The sequence below is a fragment of the Martes martes genome, assembly GCF_963455335.1.
Source record: "Martes martes genome assembly, chromosome: 8".
Lineage (NCBI taxonomy): Eukaryota > Metazoa > Chordata > Mammalia > Carnivora > Mustelidae > Martes > Martes martes.
Genome location: NC_137895.1, coordinates 84535603 through 84563183, shown reverse-complemented (window position 1 = coordinate 84563183; position 27581 = coordinate 84535603). Strand labels below are relative to the sequence as shown.

Sequence of the window (27581 nt, the reverse complement as noted above, 5' to 3'; positions counted from 1 at the left end):
GTGAATCAGGATCATGGTGCTCATTTGTTTGTCCATCCATCAAATTTCTCTTTAGTGTCTTCTCTGAGCTTGGCACTGAGCTAGGATAGCAAAGGGTATAGCAGTGAAAAAGACAAGAAATGGTACCTGCCTTATTGAAGCTTATTGTTTAGGGAGGTTCACGTGTGTTCTCACCTGAATTATCTCAGAGCTGATAGACTTGTCAGATGTGCTACTCCCTCATCCTGACTAGTCTTTACCTTTCTTATCTTTCTTTTACTTCTCCTTCCTTCTACCCATGTCAGGATGTACCAATTCAAATGGTACACGGTCATGGGCAGATGAGCAAGGCATGCTAGGAAAGGAACAGGTTGGTGATGGCTAAGTGTCCGATGATGGGGTGTGGGACTCCCTCCTTTCAGATTAGTGTTGTAGTTGGTCTCTGGGACTGATTGAGATGAGGAGACTAGGTTGGACATTGGGTTTCTGTGTGTTTCTCTAGGACATGTGCGTGGTATGTGGCAGTTTTGGCCGGGGGGCAGAGGGCCACCTCCTTGCCTGTTCCCAGTGTTCTCAGTGCTATCACCCTTACTGTGTCAACAGCAAGGTGAGTTCAAGGCCCAAGAGGCCTGGGCTAGGGAATGGAGTCAGTTACTTCTTGTCTTGGGCCCCGGTTCTTATCACACTACCTTTTTTTTTTTTTTAATTTGAGTAGAGTTGACACTTGGTCACACTATTTATTTGTATTTTATTTTATTTTTTTTTTAAGATTGTATTTATTTATTTTGACAGAGATCACAAGTAGGCAGAGAGACAGGCAGAGAGAGAGAGGAGGAAGCAGGCTCCCTGCTGAGCAGAGAGCCGATGCAGGGCTCCATACCCTGAGATCATGACCTGAGCTGAACGCAGAGGCTTTAACCCACGGAGCCACCGCCCCTTGGTCACACTTTTCTTTTTTAAGATTTTATTTATTTATTTGACAGAGATCACAAGTAGGCAGAGGCAGGCGGTGGGGGCGGGGGGTAGGGAAGCACGCTCCCTGCTGAGCAGAGAGCCCGATGCGGGGCTTGATCCCAGAACCCTGGGATCATGACCCGAGCTGAAGGCAGAGGCTTTAACCCACTGAGCTACCCAGGCGCCCCATGGTCACACTATTTAAAGTGGCTTTTGGTCATAGATGTTACTTATCAGTTACTAGTGGTTATCAGACTCATCATGGGGCAAAGTACTCTGGAAATCATGGTGGTCTTTATTAAGTTTCTCAGTGGTAGACCATGATTTGCTGGTATAATTTATTCTATTGTATAAGCTGTGAGAGGTTTACTAATAGGAAACATGATATGGCCTGGAGATAAAGTATAAAATCAAAATCAGAAGCACATGTGTACAAGGAGAAAGCACTGCTTTTGACCCAAGTGGGATCACTTGTTTTAGGGTTTTCATTGTTGTTAATTTAGAACTTGTTCACTGCTAACATTCATTAACTTTTAACAGTGGTAGGTTCTAAATGTTTAAGAAAAATTGGGGGAAATACAACCTGATTCTACCCACAGTCTTTCTGTTTTTCTGGAGAGTTGGCTAGTGAGAGATGGTCATGAGGCAATGGCTGGGTGAGGCTGTTCTCTGATCGGTGGCAATCCCCAGGAGCCTAAGTTTAGAACCACTGCTTTTGGGGATGAGTATGCTCGGCATGGCCTTCCTGTGCTGAGATGAGCCCTGAGGTCCTTCAGCCCTCCCATGGCAAGTCCCACCCGCCCTGAGCAGTCTGCCCTGTCTTGTATGTCCTACTCTGAGGAGTTGCTGTATCGTACACTAGATCACCAAGGTGATGCTGCTGAAGGGCTGGCGTTGTGTGGAGTGCATCGTGTGTGAGGTGTGTGGCCAAGCTTCGGACCCCTCACGCCTCCTGCTCTGTGATGACTGTGACATTAGCTACCACACATACTGCTTGGACCCGCCACTGCTCACCGTACCCAAGGGTGGCTGGAAGTGCAAGTGGTAAGGAGGCCTGGGCTCTTGAGGAGCCGGGGCCGGGGCCGGAGATGCTGGAGGGCTGGGATGTTGCTAACATGACAGAGCCTGGGTGTAGAAAGCTGGGGGCTGATTGCTTCGGTGCCTCTGGTTGCCTTGGGCAGCTTAGGCGCTGAAGGTCTGTGTGTCTGCTACCGCCAGGTGTGTGTCCTGTATGCAGTGTGGGGCTGCCTCCCCTGGCTTCCACTGTGAATGGCAGAACAGTTACACACACTGCGGGCCCTGTGCCAGCCTGGTGACCTGCCCTATCTGTCACGCACCATATGTGGAAGAGGACCTGCTCATCCAGTGCCGCCACTGTGAACGGTGAGGGTGCCCCCTTGCCTCATAGAGGCCTTCTCCCTGTTCTCCTCCTTGCGCTGTCTACATTTATTGCTTCTTGTCTCCTTTCCTACAGGTGGATGCATGCTGGCTGCGAGAGCCTCTTCACGGAAGACGATGTGGAGCAGGCCGCTGACGAGGGCTTTGACTGTGTCTCCTGCCAGCCCTACGTGGTAAAGCCTGCTGGTGAGTGCCAGGTGCTGGGGAGAGGGGCAAAGAGGTCAGGGCAGGGCTGCCTCGCTTTGGGGCAGGGCCTCAAGCGGCCTTGGTTTGCCTGTCTCTTCCACAGCACCTGTTGCCCCCCCAGAGTTGGTGCCTATGAAGGTGAAAGAGCCAGGTGAGTCCCAGAAATCCCAAGTGCCAAGGCCTGAGGAGACCCAGACACTGTCTGGTCTGGCTCCCACCTCCCCCCAGCTTCATCTCCTCATTTTCAGAGGAGGAAACTAAGATCCTCGGAGGTTGAGTGGCCTGCCCAAGGTCAACCCAGTAGGTTAGTGGTTAACTTAGGACGAGAACCAAGGCTTCCGTTTTCCCAGGCAGAGTTCATTCCACTAGGCAACATGGCCTTTGCACTGCCAGAATCTCTTCTCCAGAGAGCACAGAACACGACTTGTTCTTCTCCAGGAAGGAGGCCAGGGCCATCTCCTCCTCTGTCATAATGCGGGCACTGCTCCTGGCATCCAGGGCCCCATGTGCTGGCATTCCGCAGGCCCAGGCTGCTAGAGAATATACTGGTGAACTAGTGTTAGTCATGAGCAAAGTCAGGCTTCTGTAGTAGCCTGTGAACCCTTCTGGGTCACTGATGGAGAACTCGGGCCACAGCTGGCACCCGTTGGTGGCCTGTCTCTCCAGCCCTCACACCCCAGTGTTGGTTTTGGTCTGTCTTTAGCTGCTTTTGTCCCAGCTGGGGACTTAGGCTGGAACTGGGAGTTCTGGTTTCTCTGGGGCCTCCATCCAGGGGTGATGCGCTCTTCCCCTTTGTGCAGAGCCTCAGTACTTCCGCTTCGAGGGTGTGTGGCTGACCGAAACGGGCATGGCCGTGCTGCGTAACCTGACCATGTCCCCTCTGCACAAGCGGCGCCAGCGACGAGGACGGCTTGGCCTTCCAGGCGAGGCAGGGCTGGAGGGCTCTGAGCCCTCGGATGCTCTCGTCCCTGATGACAAGAAGGATGGGGACCTGGACACTGATGAGCTGCTGAAGGGTGAAGGTCAGGGTGGGGGATCCCAGGGAGTGGCTAAGGAGCAGGAACATGCCTGGGAGAGTGGGATGTTGGGTGGGGCAGCATTGCTACTCCCGGTCCCCCTCAAGCGACTGTTGGTCTTGCCAGGTGGCTCTGTGGCAAGGCCCGGGCTCTGTGTCCTTGGATGGCAGGATGACAGAGTTAAGTGTCCATGCCTCTGATCTTCCTCTCTCTCTCTCTCTCCCTCCGTCTCTCTCTCTTTCGTCCCCAACCACAGGTGGCGTGGAGCACATGGAATGCGAAATGAAGCTGGAGGGCCCCATCAGCCCTGATGTGGAGCCGGGCAGAGAGGAGACCGAGGAAAGCAAGAAACGCAAACGCAAACCCTATCGGCCCGGTGAGGCCCTGGGATGGGGAAGGTGCGTGGGGAGAGAGAGCTTACCAGGACCCCCGCAGCTTCTCAGTCTCTGCTCTGCCTCCTCACAGGCATCGGCGGTTTCATGGTGCGACAGCGGAAATCTCACACACGTGTGAAAAAGGGGCCTGCTGCACAGGCGGAGGTGTTGAGTGGGGATGGGCAGCCCGACGAGGGTGAGACGGGTGAGGGCTCCAGTGGGGTCTGGGAGAAGGTGGGGATCACAGGGACTAGGGGCCGCTGCCAGGGAGGCCCAGGGGGTGAGGGCTCATGAAGGGCCGAGAGGTTGGTGGGCTCAACTCCATTGGGGAGAGAGTAGGCAGAGAGCATCCCTCAGCCAAGTGAGGAGCAACATGCCTCATCCCCTGAGAGGGGATGACACCGCCCCTTCTATTCCCAGTGATGCCTGTAGACTTGCCTATCGAGGGCCCCGTGGACCAGAACTTAGCTGATGGGGATGAGAAGAAGAAGCAGCAGCGGCGAGGGCGCAAGAAGAGCAAACTAGAAGACATGTTTCCTGCTTATCTGCAGGTGGGTCTGAGGCTCCGTGGGGGAAGGGGAGCACCCGCCCTGCAGACCGTGAAGAAGCTTGTTTCTCTTACTTCTCCTGCAGGAAGCTTTCTTTGGGAAGGAGCTGCTGGACCTGAGCCGAAAGGCCCTTTTTGCAGTTGGGGTGGGCCGGCCAAGTTTTGGACTAGGAACCCCCAAAGCCAAGGGGGATGGAGGCTCAGATAGGAAGGAGCTCCCTACCTCACAGAAAGGTCAGTCACGTGGGGGCGAGGTGGTCTGAAGGGATCCCACTTCCCTGTGCTTGGGAGCTGGTGAGGGAATCTGCTAGGGCACAGGCTTATCTCCTGAAATTGAGGGTGGGCCTAGGCCCTGGCATGTGGAGCTGGAGGCCCATTCTGGGCATCAGGTGTGGGGCATCTCTGACTGGAGTGGGGTCTGTTGTTCATAGGAGATGACGGCCCAGATGTTGCAGATGAAGAATCCCGTGGCCCTGAGGGCAAGGCTGATACACCAGGTGAGAGATGTTGGGAGGACTGTGTCCTTGTCTTGGTTTTGCCACTGAGCACCACCTGGGTTGGAGGCTGGCAGCCGTGTCCCGCCCTCTGTGGTTCAGGGTGGCCAGGCTGGGGCCTCTGCACTGTCCTTGGCTGATGGGTTTGTCCTGGCAATTGCAGGACCTGAGGATGGAGGTGTCAAGGCATCCCCAGTACCCAGTGACCCTGAGAAGCCAGGCACTCCAGGTGAAGGGATGCTCAGCTCTGACTTAGATAGGATTCCCACGGAAGGTGAGGCTGTGGCCCGCTCTCTTCATGGGTAAGGGTCCTCTGTGGGAGAAGGACAAGGTCCTACCTGTGGGACTGCCATCTGCACACCTTCTTTGGTGGGGAGTCCTGGGCACCTTCCCTGACCATGGCCTTTTGTAGCCCCATGGTGTCCCCTCAGATTCTTAGTCTTCCTCAGTGGCATCCTTCATCAATCCCCCCACAGAACTGCCCAAGATGGAATCCAAGGACCTGCAGCAGCTCTTCAAGGATGTTCTGGGTTCTGAACGAGAGCAGCACTTGGGTTGCGGGACCCCTGGCCCGGACGGCAGCCGGACACCGCTGCAGAGACCCTTCCTTCAAGGTGATGTGGGTGGGAGTGGCGTGAAGACTGGGTGGCCAGGTTTGGGCAAGCTTGCCCCAGGATGGGCCTCTTCCTCCCTTTCTCTGATCCTGTGCCTCTTGTAGGTGGACTCCCTTTGGGCAGTCTCCCCTCCAGCAGCCCAATGGACTCCTACCCGGGCCTCTGCCAGTCCCCATTCCTGGATTCTAGGTTGGTATCTGTGCTTAACCTCAGTAGGCAGTCCCTGTTGTCCCTTCCCTCCCACTGGGGCCATGCCTAGGGAGGGGACCTTGGACTTCTCCATGCTGCTGTAGCAACATTTCCCTCTGCTCTTAGTTAGTGACCCTTCTGGACGGGGGAGGGGCAGGGCAGTGGCCTGGGGGCTCTAGGCAGTTTGTCTGGGTGTGGGGTTTGGCATCCCTGCCCTCTGTGACTCTCTGCCCCTGCGCCCCAGGGAGCGCGGGGGCTTCTTTAGCCCGGAACCCGGTGAGCCAGACAGCCCCTGGACAGGCTCGGGGGGCACCACGCCCTCCACCCCCACCACCCCTACCACGGAGGGTGAGGGCGACGGGCTCTCCTATAACCAGCGGAGCCTTCAGCGCTGGGAGAAGGATGAGGAGTTGGGCCAGCTCTCCACCATCTCGCCTGTGCTCTATGCCAACATTAACTTTCCCAACCTCAAGCAGGATTACCCAGGTACCCATGGGATGGGGGCAGGGGAAACCACCTGGTAATGTGGGCACAGGGGTCACCTGCCAGGTCTCCTCTAATGAGATACTTCTGCCCTTCAGACTGGTCTAGCCGTTGCAAACAAATCATGAAGCTCTGGAGGAAAGTTCCAGCTGCTGACAAAGCCCCCTACCTGGTTAGATGGAAGGGAGCCTGGGTCAGGGTGGGAACTGGGGCTCGGGGGTGTCTTGGGGAAATTCACCTCAATTCTTGCCATTCCCCACTCCCAAAGTGACTGGGCCAGAAGGGATCCCCTTCTGGGTAGGGAGTGAGGGACATGAGGAATGGGTGCAGGGCATGAAACTGAGCCCTGGTAGGCCTAAGATTGTGTTCTGTCTCCCTCAGCAAAAGGCCAAAGATAACCGGGCGGCTCACCGCATCAACAAGGTGCAAAAGGTGAGTGGGTGCTGGGCTGGGCTGGGCGGTGCCATCCACGTCCTATAGCTGGGGGCCTCTCGGAGGGTATGGGGGACATAGCGCCTGCCCCAGCAGCCTGACTGCTCTGTGCCTGGTCTCCCCCTGTAGCAGGCTGAGAGCCAGATCAACAAGCAGACCAAGGTGGGCGACATGGCCCGTAAGACTGACCGACCGGCCCTACATCTCCGCATTCCCCCCCAGCCAGGGGCACTGGGCAGTCCGCCCCCTGCTGCTGCCCCCACCATTTTCATTGGCAGCCCCACAACCCCCGCCGGCTTGTCTACCTCTGCGGATGGGTTCCTGAAGCCGCCAGCGGGCACAGTGCCCGGCCCCGACTCGCCCGGTGAGCTCTTCCTCAAGCTCCCACCCCAGGTGCCCGCCCAAGTGCCTTCGCAGGACCCCTTTGGACTGGCCCCCGCCTACGCTCTGGAGCCCCGCTTCCCCACGGCACCACCTACCTATCCTCCTTATCCTAGTCCGACTGGGGCCCCCGCGCAGCCCCTGACGCTGGGCGCCTCGTCTCGTCCTGGGACTGGCCAGCCAGGGGAATTCCACACTACCCCACCTGGCACCCCCCGACACCAGCCCTCCACACCTGACCCCTTTCTAAAGCCCCGCTGCCCCTCACTGGACAACCTGGCTGTGCCTGAGAGCCCAGGGATAGGGGGAGGCAAGGCTACCGAGCCCCTGCTATCGCCCCCGCCTTTTGGGGAGTCTCGGAAGGCCCTAGAGGTGAAGAAGGAAGAGCTCGGGGCATCCTCTCCTAGCTATGGGCCCCCAAACCTAGGCTTTGTTGACTCACCTTCCTCAGGCCCCCACCTGGGCAGCCTGGAGTTAAAGGCACCTGATGTCTTCAAAGCCCCCCTGACCCCTCGGGCATCTCAGGTAGAGCCCCAGAGCCCGGGCTTGGGCCTAAGGCCCCAGGAGCCACCCCCTGCCCAGGCTTTGGCCCCTTCTTCCCCCAGCCACTCGGACATCTTTCGCCCTGGCCCCTATCCTGACCCTTATGCCCAGCCCCCATTGACACCTCGGCCCCAACCCCCTGAGAGCTGCTGTGGCCTGCCCCCTCGCTCATTGCCCTCAGACCCTTTCTCCCGAGTGCCCGCCAGTCCCCAGTCCCAGTCCAGCTCCCAGTCCCCATTAACACCCCGTCCTTTGTCTGCCGAGGCTTTTTGCCCATCCCCCGTTACCCCTCGCTTCCAGTCCCCTGATCCCTATTCCCGTCCACCCTCACGCCCTCAGTCCCGTGACCCATTTGCCCCCTTGCATAAGCCACCCCGACCCCAGCCCCCTGAAGTTGCCTTTAAGGCTGGTCCTCTAGCCCACACTCCTCTGGGGGCTGGGGGCTTCCCAGCAGCCCTGCCCTCAGGGCCGGCAGGTGAGCTCCATGCTAAGGTCCCAAGTGGGCAGCCGCCTAATTTCGCCCGGTCCCCTGGGACGGGTGCTTTTGTGGGCACTCCCTCTCCCATGCGTTTCACTTTCCCTCAGGCAGTAGGGGAGCCTTCCCTAAAGCCCCCTGTGCCTCAGCCTGGTCTCCCTCCACCCCATGGGATCAACAGCCATTTTGGGCCCGGCCCTACCTTGGGCAAGCCTCAAAGCACAAACTACGCAGTAGCCACAGGGAACTTCCACCCATCGGGCAGCCCCCTGGGATCCAGCAGCGGGTCCACAGGAGAGGGCTACGGGCTGTCCCCACTACGCCCCCCATCAGTCCTACCGCCGCCTGCACCCGATGGATCCCTCCCCTACCTGTCCCATGGAGCCTCACAGCGGGCAGGCATCACCTCGCCAGTCGATAAGCGAGAAGACCCAGGGGCTGGAATGGGCAGCTCTTTGGCGGCACCCGAACTTCCAGGTACCCAGGACCCGGGCATGTCCAGCCTCAGCCAAACAGAACTGGAGAAGCAGCGGCAGGTGGGTGGACATCTGGGAGCGAACCCCCCACGCCCCCATCCCTCTGCTGTCCCTATGCCAGCCCTGTGATTGGAGTAGAATGGACTGACCCCGCTTGTCTGTCCTCCACACAGCGTCAGCGACTCCGGGAGCTGCTGATTCGGCAGCAGATCCAGCGCAACACCCTGCGGCAGGAGAAGGAGACAGCTGCGGCAGCTGCAGGAGTGGTAGGGCCCCCGGGCAGCTGGGGTGCTGAGCCCAGCAGCCCTGCCTTTGAGCAGCTGAGTCGTGGCCAGACCCCCTTCACGGGGACCCAGGTAGGTAGAGTGGCAAAGGGTTGGGGGGGGCATCCCAGGTGCTGAAGGTGGCCACCCTCATTTACTTTTGTCTCTCCTAGGACAAGAGTAACCTTGTGGGGCTCCCCCCAAGCAAGTTGGGTGGTTCCATCCTGGGGCCAGGGGCTTTCCCCAGCGACGACCGGCTTTCCCGGCCCCCTCCACCAGCCACCCCTTCTTCTATGGATGTGAACAACCGGTGAGGCTCCAAGGGGGTTCCCTCGGGGTAAAGCAAGGGAACAGACTTCACCGCCACAATGTGCTGCCCCTGGTTTTCCCGTGGCCGACCCTCGTCCGATGTCACTTACTCTTCTTCCCCGTTCCCTCTGACTGCGGCAACTCCATCCTTCCCCGCTGCCCGTGTTCTAGCTCATCGTCCTGATTTCGTCGTACTGACTACTGCATGTTCTTCCAGGCAACTGGTGGGAGGCTCCCAAGCCTTCTATCAGCGAGCACCCTACCCTGGGTCCCTGCCCTTACAGCAGCAGCAGCAGCAGCAGCAGCAACTGTGGCAGCAGCAGCAGCAGCAGCAGCAGGCAACAGCAGCCACCTCCATGCGACTTGCCATGTCTACTCGCTTTCCATCAACTCCTGGGCCTGAACTTGGCCGCCAAGCCCTAGGTTCCTCCTTGGCGGGGATTCCCACCCGCCTGCCTGGCCCTGGGGAGCCAGTACCTGGTCCAGCTGGCCCGGCCCAGTTCATTGAGTTGAGGCACAATGTACAGAAAGGACTAGGACCCGGGGGGGCTCCGTTTCCTGGTCAGGGCCCCCCTCAGAGACCCCGTTTTTACCCAGTAAATGAGGACTCCCACCGAATGGCTCCAGAAGGGCTTCGAGGCCTAGCAGTATCTGGCCTTCCCCCACAGAAACCCTCAGTTCCTCCGGCTCCTGAACTGAGCAACAGTCTCCATCCAATGCCCCACACCAAAGGTCCCTCCCTGCCCACTGGCTTGGAGCTGGTTAGCCGCCCCCCCTCCAGCACTGAGCTTGGCCGCCCTCCTCCTCTGGCCCTGGAAGCTGGGAAGTTACCCTGCGAGGATCCCGAGCTGGACGATGACTTTGATGCCCACAAGGCCCTAGAGGATGATGAGGAGCTTGCTCACCTGGGCCTGGGTGTGGATGTGGCCAAGGGAGATGATGAGCTGGGCACCCTGGAAAACCTGGAGACCAATGACCCCCACCTGGATGACCTGCTCAACGGGGATGAGTTTGATCTGCTGGCCTATACTGATCCTGAGCTGGACACGGGGGACAAGAAGGACATCTTCAATGAGCACCTAAGGCTGGTGGAGTCGGCCAATGAGAAGGCTGAGCGGGAGGCCCTGCTACGAGGGGTGGAGCCAGTACCCTTGGGCCCTGAGGAGCGCCCTCCCCCTGCTGCTGATGCTTGTGAGCCCCGTCTGGCATCAGGGCTTCCTGAGGTGAAGCCCAAGGTGGAGGAAGGTGGGCGCCACCCTTCCCCTTGCCAGTTCGCCATTACCGCCCCCAAGGTAGAGTCAGCACCTGCCACCACCTCCCTGGGCCTAGGGCTGAAGCCAGCACAGAGCGTGATGGGCATCCGGGACACCCGGATGGGCACAGGACCCTTTTCCAGCAGTGGGCACACAACTGAGAAGGGTCCCTTTGGGGCCACAGGAGGACCACCAGCTCACCTACTGACCCCCAGCCCGCTGAGTGGCCCAGGGGGGTCCTCCCTGCTGGAAAAGTTTGAGCTAGAAAGTGAGGCCTTGACATTGCCCAGTGGCCATGCAGCATCTGGGGATGAACTGGACAAGATGGAGAGCTCCCTTGTAGCCAGTGAGTTACCTCTGCTCATCGAGGACCTGCTGGAGCATGAGAAGAAGGAGCTGCAGAAGAAGCAGCAGCTTTCAGCACAGCTGCAGCCTGCCCAGCAACAGCAGCAACAGCACTCCTTGCTGTCCACACCAGGCCCTGCCCAGGCCATGTCTTTGCCACACGAGGGCTCTTCTCCCAGTTTGGCTGGGCCCCAGCAACAGCTTGCCCTAGGACTTGGAGGTTCCCGACAGCCAGGCTTGGCCCAACCCCTGATGCCCACCCAGCCACCAGCACATGCCCTACAGCAGCGCCTGGCCCCATCCATGGCCATGGTGTCCAATCAAGGGCATATGCTAAGTGGGCAGCACGGGGGGCAGGCAGGCTTGGTGCCCCAGCAGAGCTCCCAGCCAGTGCTGGCACAGAAGCCCATGGGTACCATGCCACCTTCCATGTGCATGAAACCTCAGCAGCTGGCCATGCAGCAGCAGCTGGCTAACAGCTTCTTCCCGGATACAGGTAACTTCAGCCAGGGCCACTGGCTTAGTTCCTCAGGGCTGATCACTGCTACCACCAAGTGAACACCGAAGCTGGAGACCTAAGATAATCCCCAGCTAAGGGAAGCGGGGCACGCAGAGCACGGGCTAAATGCCATGCTAACAGTGCAGGCAGAGGTGGTGTAGCTTTTGCGAAGGGAGGGACAGCGCTTGGCGTATAGCAGGCATTCAGATGTTGGAGTGAATGGAATGAGTGTGCGGAGCTTGATTAGCGAAGGCTTCGTAGCTGTGGCGAGACCAGGAGGTGAGGAGCTGGAGAGACGTGGTGTGGGGCAGAGCAGTCCGGGTAGGTGCAAGCGCTTGTGTGAGGCTGCTGGTGGGGAGCTGGCGGGTACCTTTGGAGACAGCAGTGGAGTGGCTAGGCCGGAGTGGACTCTGTGGCGGGAGGTGAGTGGGCACTACCCTGATTTTGGAGATGTGAGAGGGAGGCCAGATTGTGGGATATCTCAAGTTACAATAGCATTTATTGAATTCTTGTTTGCTAAACAGTGTGCCAAGTACTTTGTGCCCATTATCTGATTGAGTCACAGCAAATTCATTAAATAGGTACTGCTGTTGTCTTCAGTTATAGAAAGGGATGCAGGCGTGGAGGTTAATTGTCTTGCCCAGATCGTACAACTGACAGAGTGAGAGTTCTGAGTCTTGGCTTTCTGATCCTCTTAACTTTTTTATTGCCTCAAAATACGAGGAGAGGGAGTTTGGTTGATCCTTTAAAAAATGGAGAGGTGGTTTTGTGAGTAGTGGAGAAATACACATGTGCAGGGTTTTAGGAAGATTTTAAGTTTTGGGTGGTTGCTTATTCCTCCTTTTTTACCCAGTATCCTGAACAGGCAAGAAAGTGGGCTGGAGGTGATGCATGTCGTGCCCAAAACAGCTCTGGCATCTAGGGCTTTGGCACAGTGCCCATATCTTGGGTTCTGGGACTGCAGTAGTTGCCTTTGAAGAATGTTTTCTAGGGCGTAGAGTGCATTCATAGTCTTGGTCATGTTTGATTCAGTAGTTCCATGAGGTAGGCAGAGTAGGGAATCATGAGCTCTGTCAGAGGAGGAAGCTGAGGGTCAGAGAAATCAAGTGACATTGATGTGTTGGCCCCACAGATATTTGCTGAGTATCTCTTCTTAGCACTGTGCAAGTGAAAACAGGGCCACGTGTCTTGTGAATAGTAAAGCTGAGTCACCCATGCTGCCTGGCTCCTTACTGGTCTTTCCACCACTTTTTTGCCATTCCTTTGTTCTCCTTGGCTCGGTGGAGGTCACGGTGTTGGAAGGCACAGCAGACGTAGAGTGGAGTATTGAATCCAGTGTCCAGCTTACTTGGCTCTCTTCTTTCCAGATCTGGACAAATTTGCAGCAGAAGATATAATTGATCCCATTGCAAAGGCCAAGATGGTGGCTTTGAAGGGCATCAAGAAGGTGATGGCTCAGGGCAGCATTGGAGTGGCACCTGGTATGAATAGGTAAGACTTGGGAGGTGGGGGGTGGTTGGCATTTTTCCTTTCAACAGTCTTTCCCCTCTCCTTCCTGGTCCCCCTCCCTACTTGTCCCACCTCTTTGTCTTTCAACTTTCCCCATGACCTACACATCCCCTCTGTTTTGGCGGACTCCAGGCAACAAGTGTCCCTTCTAGCCCAGAGGCTCTCAGGGGGCACTGGCAGTGATCTGCAGAATCATGTGGCAGCTGGGAGTGGCCAGGTAAGTGATCAGGGTGGGAGTAGGAATGTGTGTCTTCCACAATTGGGCCACTCTTCTTAGGGCTTGATTTGTGACAATGACCCTTTAGCGGTCTCTCTCACCACAGGAGCGGAGTGCTGGTGACCCCTCCCAGCCTCGTCCCAACCCACCCACTTTTGCCCAGGGAGTGATCAGTGAGTATGGGGATGGGGAGGAGTGTGCAAGGGAGTGGCTTGGGGCAGCTGTTGGAGGAGGGACTCTAATCTCCCTTTTGTGGGTCCTGACATCCTGTTTCCCGTCCCAGATGAAGCTGACCAGCGGCAGTATGAGGAGTGGCTGTTTCATACCCAGCAGCTCCTACAGATGCAGCTGAAGGTGCTAGAGGAGCAGATTGGTGTGCACCGCAAGTCCCGGAAGGCTCTGTGCGCCAAGCAGCGCACTGCGAAAAAGGCCGGCCGTGAGTTCCCGGAGGCTGATGCTGAGAAGCTCAAGCTGGTTACAGAGCAGCAGAGCAAGATCCAGAAACAACTGGATCAGGTAGGGAAAGCAGACTTCAGCCTGGTAGAGCAAGATCCAGAAACAACTGGATCAGGTAGGGAAAGCAGACTTCAGCCTGGTAACTAGGAGCCCAGGAAGAGGGAGGGCATGGGGTGGGCAGGCTCCAGGCTGAGCCCCGACTCTCCTGTGTTAGGTCCGGAAGCAGCAGAAGGAGCACACCAACCTCATGGCAGAATACCGGAGTAAACAGCAGCAGCAGCAGCAGCAGCAGCAGCAGCAGCAGCAGCACTCAGCTGTGCTGGCCCTGAGCCCTTCCCAGAGTCCCCGGCTCCTCACCAAGCTCCCCGGCCAGCTGCTCCCGGGCCACGGGCTGCAGCCGCCACAGGGGCCTCCGGGAGGGCAATCTGCAGGTCTTCGCCTGCCCCCAGGGGGCATGACACTCCCCGGACAGCCTGGTGGCCCTTTCCTCAACACCTCTCTGGCCCAGCAACAGCAACATTCTGGTGGGGCTGGGCCCCTGCCTGGCCCCTCAGGGGGCTTCTTCCCTGGCAACCTGGCTCTTCGAGGCCTAGGACCCGATTCGAGACTTCTCCAGGAAAGGCAGCTGCAGCTGCAGCAGCAACGCATGCAGCTAGCCCAGAAACTGCAGCAGCAGCAACAGCAGCAGCAGCAGCAGCACCTCCTAGGACAGGTGGCGGTCCAGCAGCAACAGCAGCAGAGCCTGGGCGTACAGGCAAACCAAGCTCTGGGTCCCAAGCCCCAGGGGCTTCTGCCTCCCAGCAGCCATCCGGGCCTCTTGGTCCAGCAACTGTCCCCACAACCACCCCAGGGGCCCCAGGGCATGCTGGGCCCTGCCCAGGTGGCAGTGTTGCAGCAGCAACAGCAGCACCCTGGAGCTTTGGGCCCCCAGGGTCCTCACAGACAGGTGCTTCTGACCCAGTCCCGGGTGCTGAGTTCCCCCCAGCTGGCACAGCAGGGTCAGGGCCTTATGGGACACCGGCTGGTCACAGCCCAGCAGCAGCAACAGCAGCACCAACAGCAGGGATCCATGGCGGGCCTTTCCCATCTGCAGCAGGGCCTGATTACACATGGTGGGCAGCCCAAACTCAGCACTCAGCCCATGGCCACCTTGCAGCAGCAGCAGCAGCAACTCCAACAGCAGCAGCAGCAACTCCAACAGCAGCAGCAGCAGCAGCTCCAACAGCAGCAGCAGCAGCTCCAACAGCAGCAGCAGCAGCAGCAGCAGCAGCAGCACCAACAGCAGCAGCTTCAACAGCAGCAGCTCCAACAGCAGCAGCAGCAGCAGCAGCACCAACACCAACACCAACAGCAGCAGCTTCAACAGCAGCAGCAGCAACAGCTCCAGCAGCAGCAGCACCAACAGCAGCAGCTTCAACAGCAGCAGCAGCAGCTCCAACAGCAGCAGCAGCAGCTCCAACAATTGCAGCAGCAGCAGCAGCAGATGGGCCTCTTGAACCAGAGTCGAACTTTACTGTCTCCGCCGCAGCCGCCGCCGCCGCAGCAGCAGGTGCCCCTTGGCCCCGGCATGCCCGCCAAGCCTACACAACACTTTTCTAGCCCCGGAGCCCTGGGTGCTGCCGTCCTGACGGGCAAGGAGCAGAGCATGGTAGACACGGCTGTTCCTCCAGAGGCCACGGAGGGGCCATCCACACATCCGGGGGCGCCGCTAGTCCTAGGGGCTGTTCCCGAGTCGGCGGCCACCGAACCTGGGGAGGTGAAGCCCTCGCTGTCCGGGGACTCGCAGCTCCTGCTTATCCCGCCACAGGCCCAGCCACAGCCTGGCCCTGCTCAGTTGCAGCCACCCCTGAGGCTCCAGGGCCCACAGCAGCAGCAAGTTAACTTGCTCCATACAGCAGGTGTGGGAAGCCATGGGCCAGCAGGCAGCAGCTCATCCTCGGAGGCCTCATCCATGCCCCATCTGCTGGCCCAGTCCTCTGTTCCTTTAGGGGAGCAGCCTGGGACCATGACCCAGAACCTTCTGGGCTCCCAACAGCCCCTTGGACTAGAGCGGCCCGTGCAAAATAACGCAGGGCCACAGCCTGCCAAAGCAGGATCTGGCCTCCCGCCGGGGCCGGGCCTGCCCGGGCCTGGAGTTATGCCAACAATGGGGCAGCTTCGAGCGCAGCTCCAAGGGGTCCTGGCCAAAAACCCCCAGCTGCGGCACTTGAGCCCACAGCAGCAGCAGCAGCTACAGGCACTCCTCGTGCAGCGGCAGCTGCAGCAGAGTCAGGCGGTGCGCCAGGCCCCACCCTACCAGGAGCCTGGGGTCCAGCCCTCTCCCCTCCAGGGCCTCCTGGGCCGCCAGCCCCAACTTGGGGGCTTCTCTGGATCCCAGACAGGCCCTCTCCAGGAGTTAGGGGCGGGGCTTCGACCTCAGGGCCCACCCCGGCTCCCTGCCCCACAAGGAGCCTTAGCCGCAGGACCGGTCCTCGGCCCTGTCCATCCCACACCTCCGCCATCCAGCCCCCAAGAGCCAAAGAGACCTTCCTCACAGCCCCCCGGAGCCAGCCCTCTGGTCCCATCCCAGCTCCCCTCTGAGGCCCAGCTCCCCCCCACCCACCCAGGGACCCCAAAACCCCAGGGGCCATCCTTGGAGCTGCCTCCTGGGAGGGTCTCACCTGCTGCTGCCCAGCTTGCGGATACCTTCTTTGGCAAGGGGCTGGGACCTTGGGACCCCCCAGACAGCCTAGTGGAAGCCCAGAAGTCAGATCAGAGCAGCCTGGTACCTGGGCATCTGGAGCAGGTGAATGGGCAGGCAGTGCCTGAGCCACCCCATCTCAGCATCAAGCAGGAACCTCGGGAGGAGCCATGTGCCCTGGGAGCCCAGGCGGTGAAGAGGGAGGCCAACGGGGAGCCAATAGGGGCACCAGGTACCAGCAACCACCTCCTGCTGGCAGGCCCCCGCTCAGAGGCCGGGCATCTGCTCTTGCAGAAGCTTCTACGCGCAAAGAATGTGCAACTCAGCACTGGGCGGGGGCCCGAGGGGCTGCGAGCTGAGATCAACGGGCACATTGACAGCAAGCTGGCTGGGCTGGAGCAGAAACTACAGGGTACCCCCAGCAACAAAGAGGTGAGTGCTCTAGACAGATTGGAGAAGATAGAGTGGGGACTGCAACCGAGGGCGGCGTGAGCGGATCTGGTTCACCCAGAAGAGGTGAGGGCTTGGAGGAAGATCGCAGCCTTCACTGTGGGTTTTTCTGGCCTAGGACACAACAGCAAGGAAGCCTGTGACACCAAAGCCCAAGCGGGTGCAGAAGGCAAGCGACAGGTTGGTGAGCTCCCGAAAGAAGCTGCGGAAGGAGGACGGGGTCAGGGCCAGCGAGGCCTTGCTGAAACAGCTGAAACAGGTGACCCCCAGGAGCCAGCCCCCTGGTCCCATCCCAGGATAGGGGGCACCCTGGCCCCCAGCTGTGCGGTGGCAGAGATGTACACACTGCGGGTTTCCAACCTTGTCATCTTGCCCCTCCTAGGAGCTGTCCCTGCTGCCCCTAACGGAGCCTACTATCACCGCCAATTTTAGCCTCTTTGCTCCCTTCGGCAGTGGCTGCCCGGTCAATGGGCAGTGCCAGCTGAGGGGGGCCTTTGGAAGTGGGGCACTGTCCACTGGCCCTGACTACTATTCCCAGCTGCTTACCAAGGTCAGAAAAATGGCAATACCTTTTGGGGCTGACGAGGTTCTTGGGGAGGTGGAGGTGGGAGTGGAAGATGAGGAAATTGCTGATGTCGTGTGGGGCCAGGAGATTACGTCATTCTCCCTCTGCCATCTTGCACACAACACCCCACCCCACCCCCAGAATAACCTGAGTAACCCGCCGACACCACCCTCGTCGCTGCCCCCCACCCCACCCCCATCGGTGCAGCAGAAGATGGTGAATGGCGTCACCCCATCTGAAGAGCTGGGGGAGCACCCCAAGGATGCTGCTTCTGCCCGGGATACTGAAGGGACGCTGAGGGGTAAGTCAGGAGCAGAGCGGGCCTCTCCTCCTCCAGTAGGATTTGGCGGCTAGGATCCGAGTTGGTTGGTTTGAGATGGGAAGGATTGCGTGTGGCCCTGTGCATGCACGTGACAGGGTACCTGATCTAAGGAAGGGCCTGGCCTCTTCAGGGCGGATTTGTTGGAAGCCAGGGCTCCGGAGCACGGGCAACAGAGGAGGCGGGTGGAAGGAAGGGTGTCGATGAGGCTTTTGTTCACGAGGCACAGCCTACAGTGCCTTAGTGGGTATAGAACTACAGTCAGCTGTGGATTTGAATTCTCTGGTGCCTGTATTCATCTAGCTGTGTTAGCACCGACTTGTGTGGGCCCTAGTTTCCTCACTGTAAATAGGTGTTAGAATATTCTTATTCAGGAGTTGTTAAAAGTTGATAAACAAAGCCCAGTGCCTGGCACATGGGAAAGTCTTGATAAATACAGCTCATCCACCCAGGGTTGTAGGTAGGTGGGTGGGTAGACAGCAGCGGTTATGAGAGCTAAACTAGGTCTTGTACTAGTTAGGCCTGAAATATGGGGCAGATTGTCCCGTCAGCTCTGGCCACCAGCCTGACTTTTCTTCAGATGCTTCAGAGGTGAAGAGTCTAGACCTGCTGGCCGCCTTGCCTACACCCCCTCACAATCAGACTGAGGATGTCAGGTACGGGGGTGGGCCTGGAAATGGGGATAAGGAATGGGGTGGGGGGGCAGGTTGCCTATTTTTTTCCTTTGGCCAATGGCAGATTTCACATAAGGCTATGACATCTACTATTTTCTAAATTTGGGAGGGAATGTCTACAAGGCTGTACCAACAAATGTCTGCTTTTGGTCCATAGGATGGAAAGCGATGAGGACAGCGATTCTCCTGATAGCATTGTGCCGGCTTCGTCCCCTGAAAGCATCTTGGGGGAGGAGGCCCCCCGTTTCCCTCAGCTGGGCTCGGGCCGGTGGGAGCGGGAAGACCGGGCTCTCTCCCCTGTCATCCCTATCATTCCTCGGGCCAGTATCCCAGGTAGAGGCTGCTCTGGGCATGGGCCAGGCAGGGCTGGGTTGTTTGAGGCTGGGAGAGAGAGGCAGCTGGAGTTCACATGGGTCCCTCTCACATTCCAGTCTTCCCAGATACCAAACCTTATGGGGCCCTGGACCCGGAGGCCCCTGGAAAGCTGCCTGCCACAACTTGGGAAAAGGGCAAAGGAAGTGAGGTGTCCGTCATGCTGACGGTCTCTGCCGCTGCGGCCAAGGTGTGTCCTGGGGGTTCCTTGGAGGTCAAAGGGATTCTGGTCAGAAGGCAGTCCCTGGAGCTTGTGTGGATAAATTCAATTGCTCAGAATTATATACTAGGATCTACACTGTGTGAACGCCTGGGCTGAAGGCTGCAGGATTAGGGTAAATAAAGCATGAGAGGCCCCTGCCATCAGAGAGCTCACAGTCCAGTGATAGATGCAAGTCAGCCAATCGGGGAGCACACAGAATGCGACGAATGCTGCAAGACAGCATGTCCCCAGTTACATTTGGTGGAACTCTTTGTTATTTTTTAACGTTGACAGGGTTTTGTGGTCAAAGAAAATTGGAAATCCCAGTTGAAACCACAAAACAAGTTTCTTTACTACAGGACTTCTCAGATTCTTTAGTTTGCTAATGTGTATTTTGAGTCTCTCAAGTGGTGAACATAGGGTGTGTTGTTCCTACACTTGGTGGGCACGGGGCCCTTGTCGTGGAGTGCCCATTACTGACCGCAGCAGTCTGGGAGAGGTGCTGTGAAGGAAGCACGGGAGAAGGGCAGGACTGACGGGCCACTTGGGGAGCGGGGTTCTGGGTGTTGTGTCCCTGCCAGAGTGGTGGCAGTGTGTGCCCCGTGCTGCTGACACGGTCCTCCTGGCCCCTTCCCTGCCCTGGCAGAACCTGAATGGTGTGATGGTGGCAGTGGCAGAGCTGCTGAGCATGAAGATCCCCAACTCCTATGAGGTGCTGTTCCCAGAGAGCCCTGCCCGGGCGGGCACTGAGCCGAAGAAGGGGGAAGCCGAGGGCCCTGGTGAGTGCGGCAGGAAATCTCAGGACCTGCAGGGAGGGATGCTGTTGGGAGGTTCTGACCCCTTCCTTCCTGCAGGAGGGAAAGAAAAGGGTCTGGGAGGCAAGAGCCTGGAAGCTGGCCCTGACTGGCTAAAGCAGTTTGATGCAGTGCTGCCCGGCTATACCCTCAAGAGCCAGCTGGACATCTTGAGCCTCCTGAAACAGGTGGGTGTGGGGGAGAAAAGAGGGTGGGTGTGTGGCTAGGGCACAGAAGGCGGAGGGCTTTGGGGAGAGTGGACCCCGGGTGAGAGAAGGGAGGGGACTCGTGACGCAAGGAGCTGGTGCTGATGGTACCGGGCACATCCCCTCCCGTAGGAGAGCCCTGCCCCGGAGCCAGCCGCCCAGCACAGCTATACCTGCAACGTCTCCAACCTGGACGTGCGACAGCTCTCTGCCCCACCTCCTGAAGAGCCCTCCCCACCCCCATCCCCCTTGGCACCCTCTCCGGCCAGTCCCCCTGCGGAACCCCTGGTAGAACTCCCCGCCGAACCCTTGGCTGAGCCACCGGTCCCATCGCCTCTGCCACTGGCCTCATCCCCTGAATCGGCCCGACCCAAGTCCCGAGCCCGGCCCCCCGAAGAAGGGGAAGATTCCCGGCCACCTCGCCTCAAGAAGTGGAAGGGGGTGCGCTGGAAGCGGCTGCGGCTGCTACTGACCATCCAGAAGGGCAGTGGGCGGCAGGAGGATGAGCGGGAAGTGGCAGAGTTTATGGAACAGCTCGGCACGGCCCTGCGGCCTGACAAGGTGCCTCGTGACATGAGGCGCTGCTGCTTCTGTCACGAGGAGGGTGATGGGGCCACTGATGGGCCCGCCCGCCTGCTGAACCTGGACCTGGACCTCTGGGTGCACCTCAACTGCGCCCTGTGGTCCACAGAGGTCTATGAGACCCAGGGTGGGGCGCTGATGAACGTGGAGGTGGCCCTGCACCGCGGGCTGCTGACCAAGTGCTCCCTGTGCCAGCGCACCGGTGCCACCAGCAGCTGCAATCGAATGCGTTGCCCCAACGTCTACCATTTTGCCTGCGCCATCCGCGCCAAGTGTATGTTCTTCAAGGACAAGACCATGCTGTGTCCAATGCACAAGATCAAGGGGCCCTGTGAGCAGGAGCTGAGCTCTTTTGCTGTCTTCCGGCGGGTCTACATCGAGCGGGACGAGGTGAAGCAGATCGCCAGCATCATCCAGCGGGGAGAGCGGCTGCACATGTTCCGTGTGGGGGGCCTTGTGTTCCACGCCATCGGACAGCTGCTCCCGCATCAGATGGCTGACTTCCACAGCGCCACGGCCCTCTACCCCGTGGGCTATGAGGCCACACGCATCTATTGGAGCCTTCGCACCAACAACCGCCGCTGCTGCTACCGCTGCTCCATCGGCGAGAACAACGGGAGGCCAGAGTTCATCGTCAAGGTCATGGAGCAGGGCCTGGAGGACCTAGTCTTCACTGACGCCTCCCCCCAGGGTGAGCACTGGGCCCTCAAAACGCTCCTGTGCTAGTGGAAGGGATCCATGGGGTCTTTGTGAGTGATCTTCCCCCATGGCTTCAGACAGGTGGAGGTCTTCTAAGAGCCCCAGAGACAGTGTTCTAGCTTCTCTGAGTTGTCTTACATTCCCTTATGATTGGAGCTACTCTGCTTGTCTGCTTCACGTATTCTAGCTCCTTTTCCTAGCCTCAGCGGAACTAAGGAATACCATTCTGAGACCACATCATCTGGCTCCCTCACCCTGTTGCTAACCATGAGGGCCTTATGATTGCTTTGCCGTGCTCAGAATTCTTTTGCTCTGAGCTCTAGCATTAACGATAGAAATAAGTGAGCAAGTGCTGTGCACCACACGCTGAAGTAAGTAACTGACGTAGGCTCTTTTGTTTCTGGCAGCCCTGTGAGGTGAGTACTTTCATATTGCCCAGTGCATATATAAAGAACCAGAGCCTTAGAGAGATTTAAGTATTTGGCGTAAGGGCTCATAGCCAGTACCAGAACCTGAACCCAAGTCTTCCTAGCTCCAAAGCAGGCCTAGTGTTCTGGCTCTTGGTTAGGCATGGTAGCCTGTGCTGGGTCTCCTGGGCCCTGAGGTCATGTGTCTGTGTCCTGGAGCTCTCTCTGGTGCCCCTCCAGGGTAGGAAGCCTTCTGGTTTGTTGAGGGAGAGTGGGACTGGGAGGCCAGCGGGGAGTCCTGAAGAACCACACAGCCTTGTCGCAGAGAGGTGTGCAAGCTACAGAAAAGGGCCGTAGCTCCAGATCGAGGTTAGGCTGAGGTCAGTCAACAGAAGTTGCCTCTGAGGGCCACTCTCTTTCCTTGCCTCTTAGCGGTGTGGAATCGCATCATCGAGCCCGTGGCTGCCATGAGAAAAGAGGCCGACATGCTGCGGCTCTTCCCTGAGTACCTGAAAGGCGAGGAGCTCTTTGGGCTGACGGTGCACGCCGTGCTGCGCATAGCTGAATCAGTAAGGAGGGGGCCAGGCGCCATGTGGGTACTGGGGATGCTGGCCGTGCCCCCAAAATGCTCAGGCTAAGGCAAGCATGACCTGTGTCCACAGCTGCCCGGAGTGGAGAGCTGTCAAAACTATTTATTCCGCTATGGACGCCACCCCCTGATGGAGCTGCCACTCATGATCAATCCCACTGGTTGTGCCCGATCGGAGCCCAAGATCCTCACACACTACAAACGGTGAGCTTGAGGGGTGGGGGCTGTGGGATGTGGGAGTGGGGGTTGGCAGGGGCCCTCCGGCCAGTTATGAAGGTTTGGGGGTTCACTCTAGGCCTCCTGGCTAGAGGGTATGCAGGGATCACCTAGGTTATCCCTTTCCTCCTCCACCCTGCTCAGGTGTTCTGGGTTGACCTGGGGTCTGGGACAGACTTGACTTGGGCACCCTGGGAATGACTTGGGGAGGTTCTGGGTAGACAGTGGTGAAATTCTATCAAGTAGATAAGGGAGCCAGTTCCCTTCTTCCTCTCTTATTTTGCTTCCAGGGGGCCTGTGATTCTCCCAAACCTGAGACACCCCATAAGGCTAGGGTCACCTTCCCTTCCCCAGGCTGAGTTGGTGTCAAAAGTAATTAGAAATATAGTAGATAAATAATAAAATCTTACATTTGTATAGCACTTTATACTTTTTTTTTCAAAGCGTTTTCACATCCATTATCTCATTTGATCCTCACAACAACCTTATGAGGTAGGTAGGGCAGGTGGTATGACCCCCGTTTTACAGCGGAGAAAACTGAGACCCAGAAAGGTTAAGTGACTAGACAAAGGTCACACAGCTGGGACCAGAACCTTACCTCTCAACCTGTGGTTCACTGCTCTTTCTGTGTACCACAGTAGCCTGACTTTGGTCCCTGGGTAGAGGGAGGCAGAATCTTGGTATCAGGGTTTTCTCAAAGGCCTTCTGTTGCTCCTTGGGCTAGCAAAGAGCGTCAGGCTTTACTACCCCAGTCATCCCTAGTCCTTGATGCTCTACAACAGTGGTTTTCAAACTGTCTGTGTTTCAGAAAGTTCTGGAACACATAAACCGAATGAGCAGAACTTTGCTCTTCCCGTGCCCAACTCCCCCTTCCCCAAATTGGATTCAAACAGAAGCATTGTGTTTTCACCTAGTTTATGTATTGGAATTCCAATGACATTTTATTAAAGAAAAAAAACTCTGCTAAATCAAAAAGAATCAAAAACGTTTGAAAACCACTGCTCTGGGATGGGCAAGATTTTGGCTGGTGCCCTAGGGTGGTGAAGAGGCATCCCTGCCAGGCAGCAGTCATTCCCCTGCACTGAGCCATCTGAACAGAGCCCAGCATTATGTCGGAGAAGGGGACAGTGTGAAGAAAGGAAAGGGTACCACCTTCTCGGCTATGAATTCAGAGCCACTTTTAATTCAAATCCAGCCCAGTGTGGTAGGCACAGCCCCCAATTTCAGGGCTTCTAATACGTGCAGGAGGTAGAACTCAGACGTTTGAGCAAACCATAAGTTTACATGCCAGGCCTGGGCTGCTTGGGGAAGACCTCCCAGAGGAGCGTGGCCTTGTGTAACGTTTGGCAGGAGGGTGGTATAAGGCAGGGAGATGGGAGAACGGGCTCAGTGTAGGGGAATTGGTGCCCCCCCCACACCCTATCCCCCATTCTGGGCTCTCTGCACCACTCAGGGTGTCGGACGGGTCCCCACAACTAGTGGCTATCACTCCAAAGCCAAGACCCACACGCCTCCGCTCCCATTTCCAAGACGGCACATGCCCCTAGCCGGCATGTTGCACATCCCAGGGAAGAGGCGGGTGGCATGTGCTTGGTCTGAGGGAGAGCTGTCTTGTCATGGCCTGTGTCACCTCCCAGGCCTCACACCCTGAACAGCACCAGCATGTCCAAGGCATATCAGAGCACCTTCACAGGCGAGACCAACACCCCATACAGCAAGCAGTTTGTGCACTCCAAGTCATCACAGTATCGGCGCCTGCGCACTGAGTGGAAGAACAATGTGTACCTGGCCCGCTCCCGTATCCAGGGCCTGGGGCTCTATGCCGCCAAGGACCTAGAAAAGCACACAATGGTCATCGAGTATATTGGTACCATCATTCGCAATGAGGTGGCCAACCGGCGGGAGAAAATCTATGAGGAGCAGGTATGGGCTGGCTTATGGCTCCTGCTCTGCCGAGGAGGGAGGGTGAATCGGGGTCAGGTCAGGAGAGCAGGTGGAAAGCTGTGGGAGGCGGGGGAGGTGAGAGATGGGAGAAAGGCGGAATAGGAACTGAAGATAAGCCCACTGCCCAGGTCCCACCACCAGCACTGCTGCCATTCTCTGACATTCTTCCCACTTCTGCAATTTCTTCCCTTCTAGAATCGAGGCATCTACATGTTCCGAATAAACAATGAACATGTGATTGATGCTACATTGACCGGAGGCCCTGCCAGGTGAGAGAGGAATGAGGCAGAAGGAATTGTAGGGGTCCCTGGGGGTGACACTCAGGGTGGGCCAAGAAGGAGCCCAAAGCATCCCAACTCAGTTGCCTGGCATCCCCGACTCTGGCCCACTGCTTAGGTACATTAACCATTCCTGTGCCCCTAACTGTGTGGCGGAAGTTGTGACGTTTGACAAGGAGGATAAAATCATCATCATCTCCAGCCGGCGAATCCCCAAAGGAGAGGAGGTGAGAGGAAGTGTCCTGTGTGAGTGACTAAGCAGCTCCCTCTTCTCTGCTATTCCCCAGAACCAAGTTCCATGGCCACTGCCGTCAGATCAGATCTCAGCCCAACCCCCACTCCCTGTGGGGGGCTGGCATCGATTCTACCCTCTTCTCTTTCCAGCTGACCTATGACTATCAGTTTGACTTTGAGGACGATCAGCACAAGATCCCCTGCCACTGTGGAGCCTGGAATTGTCGAAAATGGATGAACTAAGAAGCTTAGAGGCTACCAGGCAGGGGAGTCCCCCCACCCCCAACCTCTTCCCTGAAAGGGATGAGGGGGAAGAGAGGTAGCAGCCAGAGCCAGGACCCAGGGCTGGGGCTGCCGGCTGACCGGAGCCCCTGGAGCAGGAGGCTGGGGCAGAGGGCCCTAGGCCAAGCCCACCCTGGGCACCAGGGACAACCCTCTTCCCCGCCACCGGCCCCCAGGCTGGCATCTCTGCCCCCAGCTCCAGGAGGGGCCAGACAGAAGCAGCCATTGGGCATCTCAGGTTTGAGGGGGATATGGGCCGGGAACTACCCAGAAGCAACTGGGAGGCAGCAGGGAGGGGGGAGGAGGATGTGTGGCCGGGCCTCACAGCCCTGCTTCTCCCACCGACCTCTCCGGCCCAACTCAAGGCTGCAAAGAGACTTGACTAAGCTTGACAATCCCAAAGGCCGGGTCCCACACCTGGCCCTGCCTGCCGGGTCCTGCCCCCACCCTCACTCCCATCCCCTTCCCTCTCAATCTGTCTCTGTCTCCCTCTTCTCCTCTGTGTTTCTGTCTCTCTATGGGTTGTGTTTCCTTGTTTTCCACTCTGACAAATGCAACATGAACGGGAAAGAGGCGCCTAGCTGCCCAGGAGGGCAAGCCAGGCAAGCCGGGCAAGGAGACCCCGCACCCACACCTACCTCATTTAAGTGTTGGATTTTTTGCTGTTTTGAAATGTGAGACCCTCTCCAAGCCCCCTACTGCCCCGACCCTCTCTTCCGCCTCACTGCCCTCTTCTGAGTGGGTGGAAGGGGGGTAGGAAGAGGAAGAAAAACAACAACAAAAAATCCATCTTTGTTTTTAATTATGGGCATGGGATGGTGGTTGAGGCTAATGCTGATGAAGATTGGGGATAACTGGCCCCTAGTTGCTCTAGGACTTCCTTCTCCATCTGGACATGGGGGCAGGAGGGGTGTGCTAAACCTAGGACCAGGATATCGCCCTCCTGTTTTCCCAACCCCATCATGAGCCCATTTGCCCTCCAGCCCCTGGATGGGGTGGGTGGGTGGTCGGGTGAGGGCTATCCCTGAGTGGCATGCCCATACCCAGTGAGGCAGGGTGTGGCCCGGAGCTCCCACTTTCCCTCAGTCACCAAACTGCTGCTGGTCTGGTGGGAAGGGGTGGTGATGTGGGGGTGGGGAGCTTAGTGTCAGCGCGGGGAGGGTGGGGGGTATTTATCTATTTATACATGGGATTGTACATAGTCTTGTGGGGAATGGGGGAGCCGGCTGGAGGTGAGAACCCTCCCCTCTCCCCCCACCCCCGGGGAGAGCAAATGTAAAACTACTAATTTTTGTGCTTTATATATTCTATATAAATATATCTATTTTCTTTTTACAAAACCAGTTTATAAATGGTAGGGGGGTGTGGGGCGGACACATGGAGCTCCCCTTGTGGGGGGGCCCCCTCCATTACCCAACCTACCGCCCTTTTCCTCACCCCCTCCTCCCCACCCCCTGGCTGTGACTGCTGTAAGGTGGGGGTATAGAGGCTGGGCAGTTCTCACCCCCCTTGTATAGTTGGACTATGTTATAACGCACAAAAGTGAGCTGGCCCCAGGGGGAGCCAGAGGGTGATGGGTTCCCTGCCTCCCTTTCCTTCCCCTTTCTGCCCAAGCTTGTGCTGCAGTTGAACCTCTTCCTGGGGCTTAGGGGTAGGTTGGGGGTGGGTGAGGCCCCAAACCCCTCTTGAGTAGGGAGTGTGGGGATGAAGATGAAGCTTATATGCAGTTCTCTCCTAGGGGCTGTGGGCAAAGGGCATTTTGTAATTAATATTTTCAAGAATCAAATGTCTGGAGTGTAGGGGTGGGCTTGGTGGCGGTGGATGGGTGGGCCTGCTGGAGGGGGAGCAAGGTCGCTGTTGTGATTTTAGGTTTTGTTTTGTTTTGTTTTTGAATTTGGGGGGTTGCGGATTGATGGGGGTAGGGAGATTTTTTTTTTTTTTAAGCTGCTTCCTCAACTGTTTCAAGCTGCAAATGTTTAAGAGAATAACATCCCCCCACCCCCACAAAAAAACCACTGTCATTAAATCAGGCAGTGAGGAGACTGGGCTGCTGCCCCCAAAGCCATTGGATATTCCTTTTCCAAGAGCAAAAGGTCTAGGCTACAGGTAGAGGGAGATTGGCTCCTGTGAGTCAGGCTCTGGTTGGGGCTTGGGCCCTGGGATTGGGAAAAGGGGATGGGGCAGACTTTGTAAGCATATGCTAGGTATCCGATAGTCCTGTAGAATTTAGTGAAGAACCTTATACAGTTTTTAATTTTTATATAAACTAACTCAGACCCAAGCTACAAGGTTGGAATTTTGGTTGTTGGTTTTTTTTGTTTTGTTTTGTTTTTTTTTTTTTTAAAGTACCCCGCCTGTATAATTGCATCTGAATTCCCTCCTCTTCCCGCCCCCTCCCCCCGTGTTTGTATTTTGGGTTGGTTTACACTTGCACATATTCAGTTTTCAGTTTTTCCCTTTTACAGTCTTCTCCCCTCACCTTCAGGACCCTCCCCCTTTTTAAAAAATAAATCGCTGACAAGTGTGAATCCCGTGAAGACTTTATTTTGTGTTGTGTGTATCCTGTACAGCAAGATTGGTCCTTCGTAACAACGGATGAAATGATTCCCTTTTTTAAAGCGCCCTCTCTCCCTCCACCCCCCCAGCGCCCTGTCCTTGGCATGTTTTGTATCAGCGATCATTCTGAACTGTACATA

General features: G+C 57.3%; 1 protein-coding gene across 1 annotated transcript in view; it reads left to right on the top strand.

The window, feature by feature from the left end:
• The window catches only part of KMT2D (lysine methyltransferase 2D), a 41577-nt gene extending 14164 nt beyond the window's left edge, over positions 1–27413 (top strand). The window contains exons 15-56 of the mRNA XM_080810253.1: positions 482–586; positions 1796–1977; positions 2152–2316; positions 2408–2517; positions 2621–2668; positions 3318–3539; positions 3790–3909; positions 3999–4103; positions 4328–4458; positions 4541–4688; positions 4886–4951; positions 5112–5222; positions 5425–5562; positions 5667–5751; positions 5996–6237; positions 6333–6406; positions 6616–6666; positions 6796–8601; positions 8715–8897; positions 8978–9114; positions 9331–11207; positions 12578–12701; positions 12852–12936; positions 13043–13109; positions 13220–13452; positions 13607–16504; positions 16641–16781; positions 16905–17072; positions 17229–17388; positions 17987–18062; positions 18238–18413; positions 18512–18642; positions 19301–19433; positions 19509–19636; positions 19787–20927; positions 21775–21911; positions 22005–22135; positions 22592–22639; positions 23785–24070; positions 24287–24360; positions 24488–24596; positions 24754–27413. Coding sequence (XP_080666379.1) covers positions 482–586; positions 1796–1977; positions 2152–2316; positions 2408–2517; positions 2621–2668; positions 3318–3539; positions 3790–3909; positions 3999–4103; positions 4328–4458; positions 4541–4688; positions 4886–4951; positions 5112–5222; positions 5425–5562; positions 5667–5751; positions 5996–6237; positions 6333–6406; positions 6616–6666; positions 6796–8601; positions 8715–8897; positions 8978–9114; positions 9331–11207; positions 12578–12701; positions 12852–12936; positions 13043–13109; positions 13220–13452; positions 13607–16504; positions 16641–16781; positions 16905–17072; positions 17229–17388; positions 17987–18062; positions 18238–18413; positions 18512–18642; positions 19301–19433; positions 19509–19636; positions 19787–20927; positions 21775–21911; positions 22005–22135; positions 22592–22639; positions 23785–24070; positions 24287–24360; positions 24488–24596; positions 24754–24846 — 12645 coding nt within the window. The 3' untranslated portion in view covers positions 24847–27413. The remainder of the gene's footprint in view (positions 1–481; positions 587–1795; positions 1978–2151; positions 2317–2407; positions 2518–2620; positions 2669–3317; positions 3540–3789; positions 3910–3998; positions 4104–4327; positions 4459–4540; positions 4689–4885; positions 4952–5111; positions 5223–5424; positions 5563–5666; positions 5752–5995; positions 6238–6332; positions 6407–6615; positions 6667–6795; positions 8602–8714; positions 8898–8977; positions 9115–9330; positions 11208–12577; positions 12702–12851; positions 12937–13042; positions 13110–13219; positions 13453–13606; positions 16505–16640; positions 16782–16904; positions 17073–17228; positions 17389–17986; positions 18063–18237; positions 18414–18511; positions 18643–19300; positions 19434–19508; positions 19637–19786; positions 20928–21774; positions 21912–22004; positions 22136–22591; positions 22640–23784; positions 24071–24286; positions 24361–24487; positions 24597–24753) is intronic.
• Positions 27414–27581: the final 168 nt, after the last annotated feature.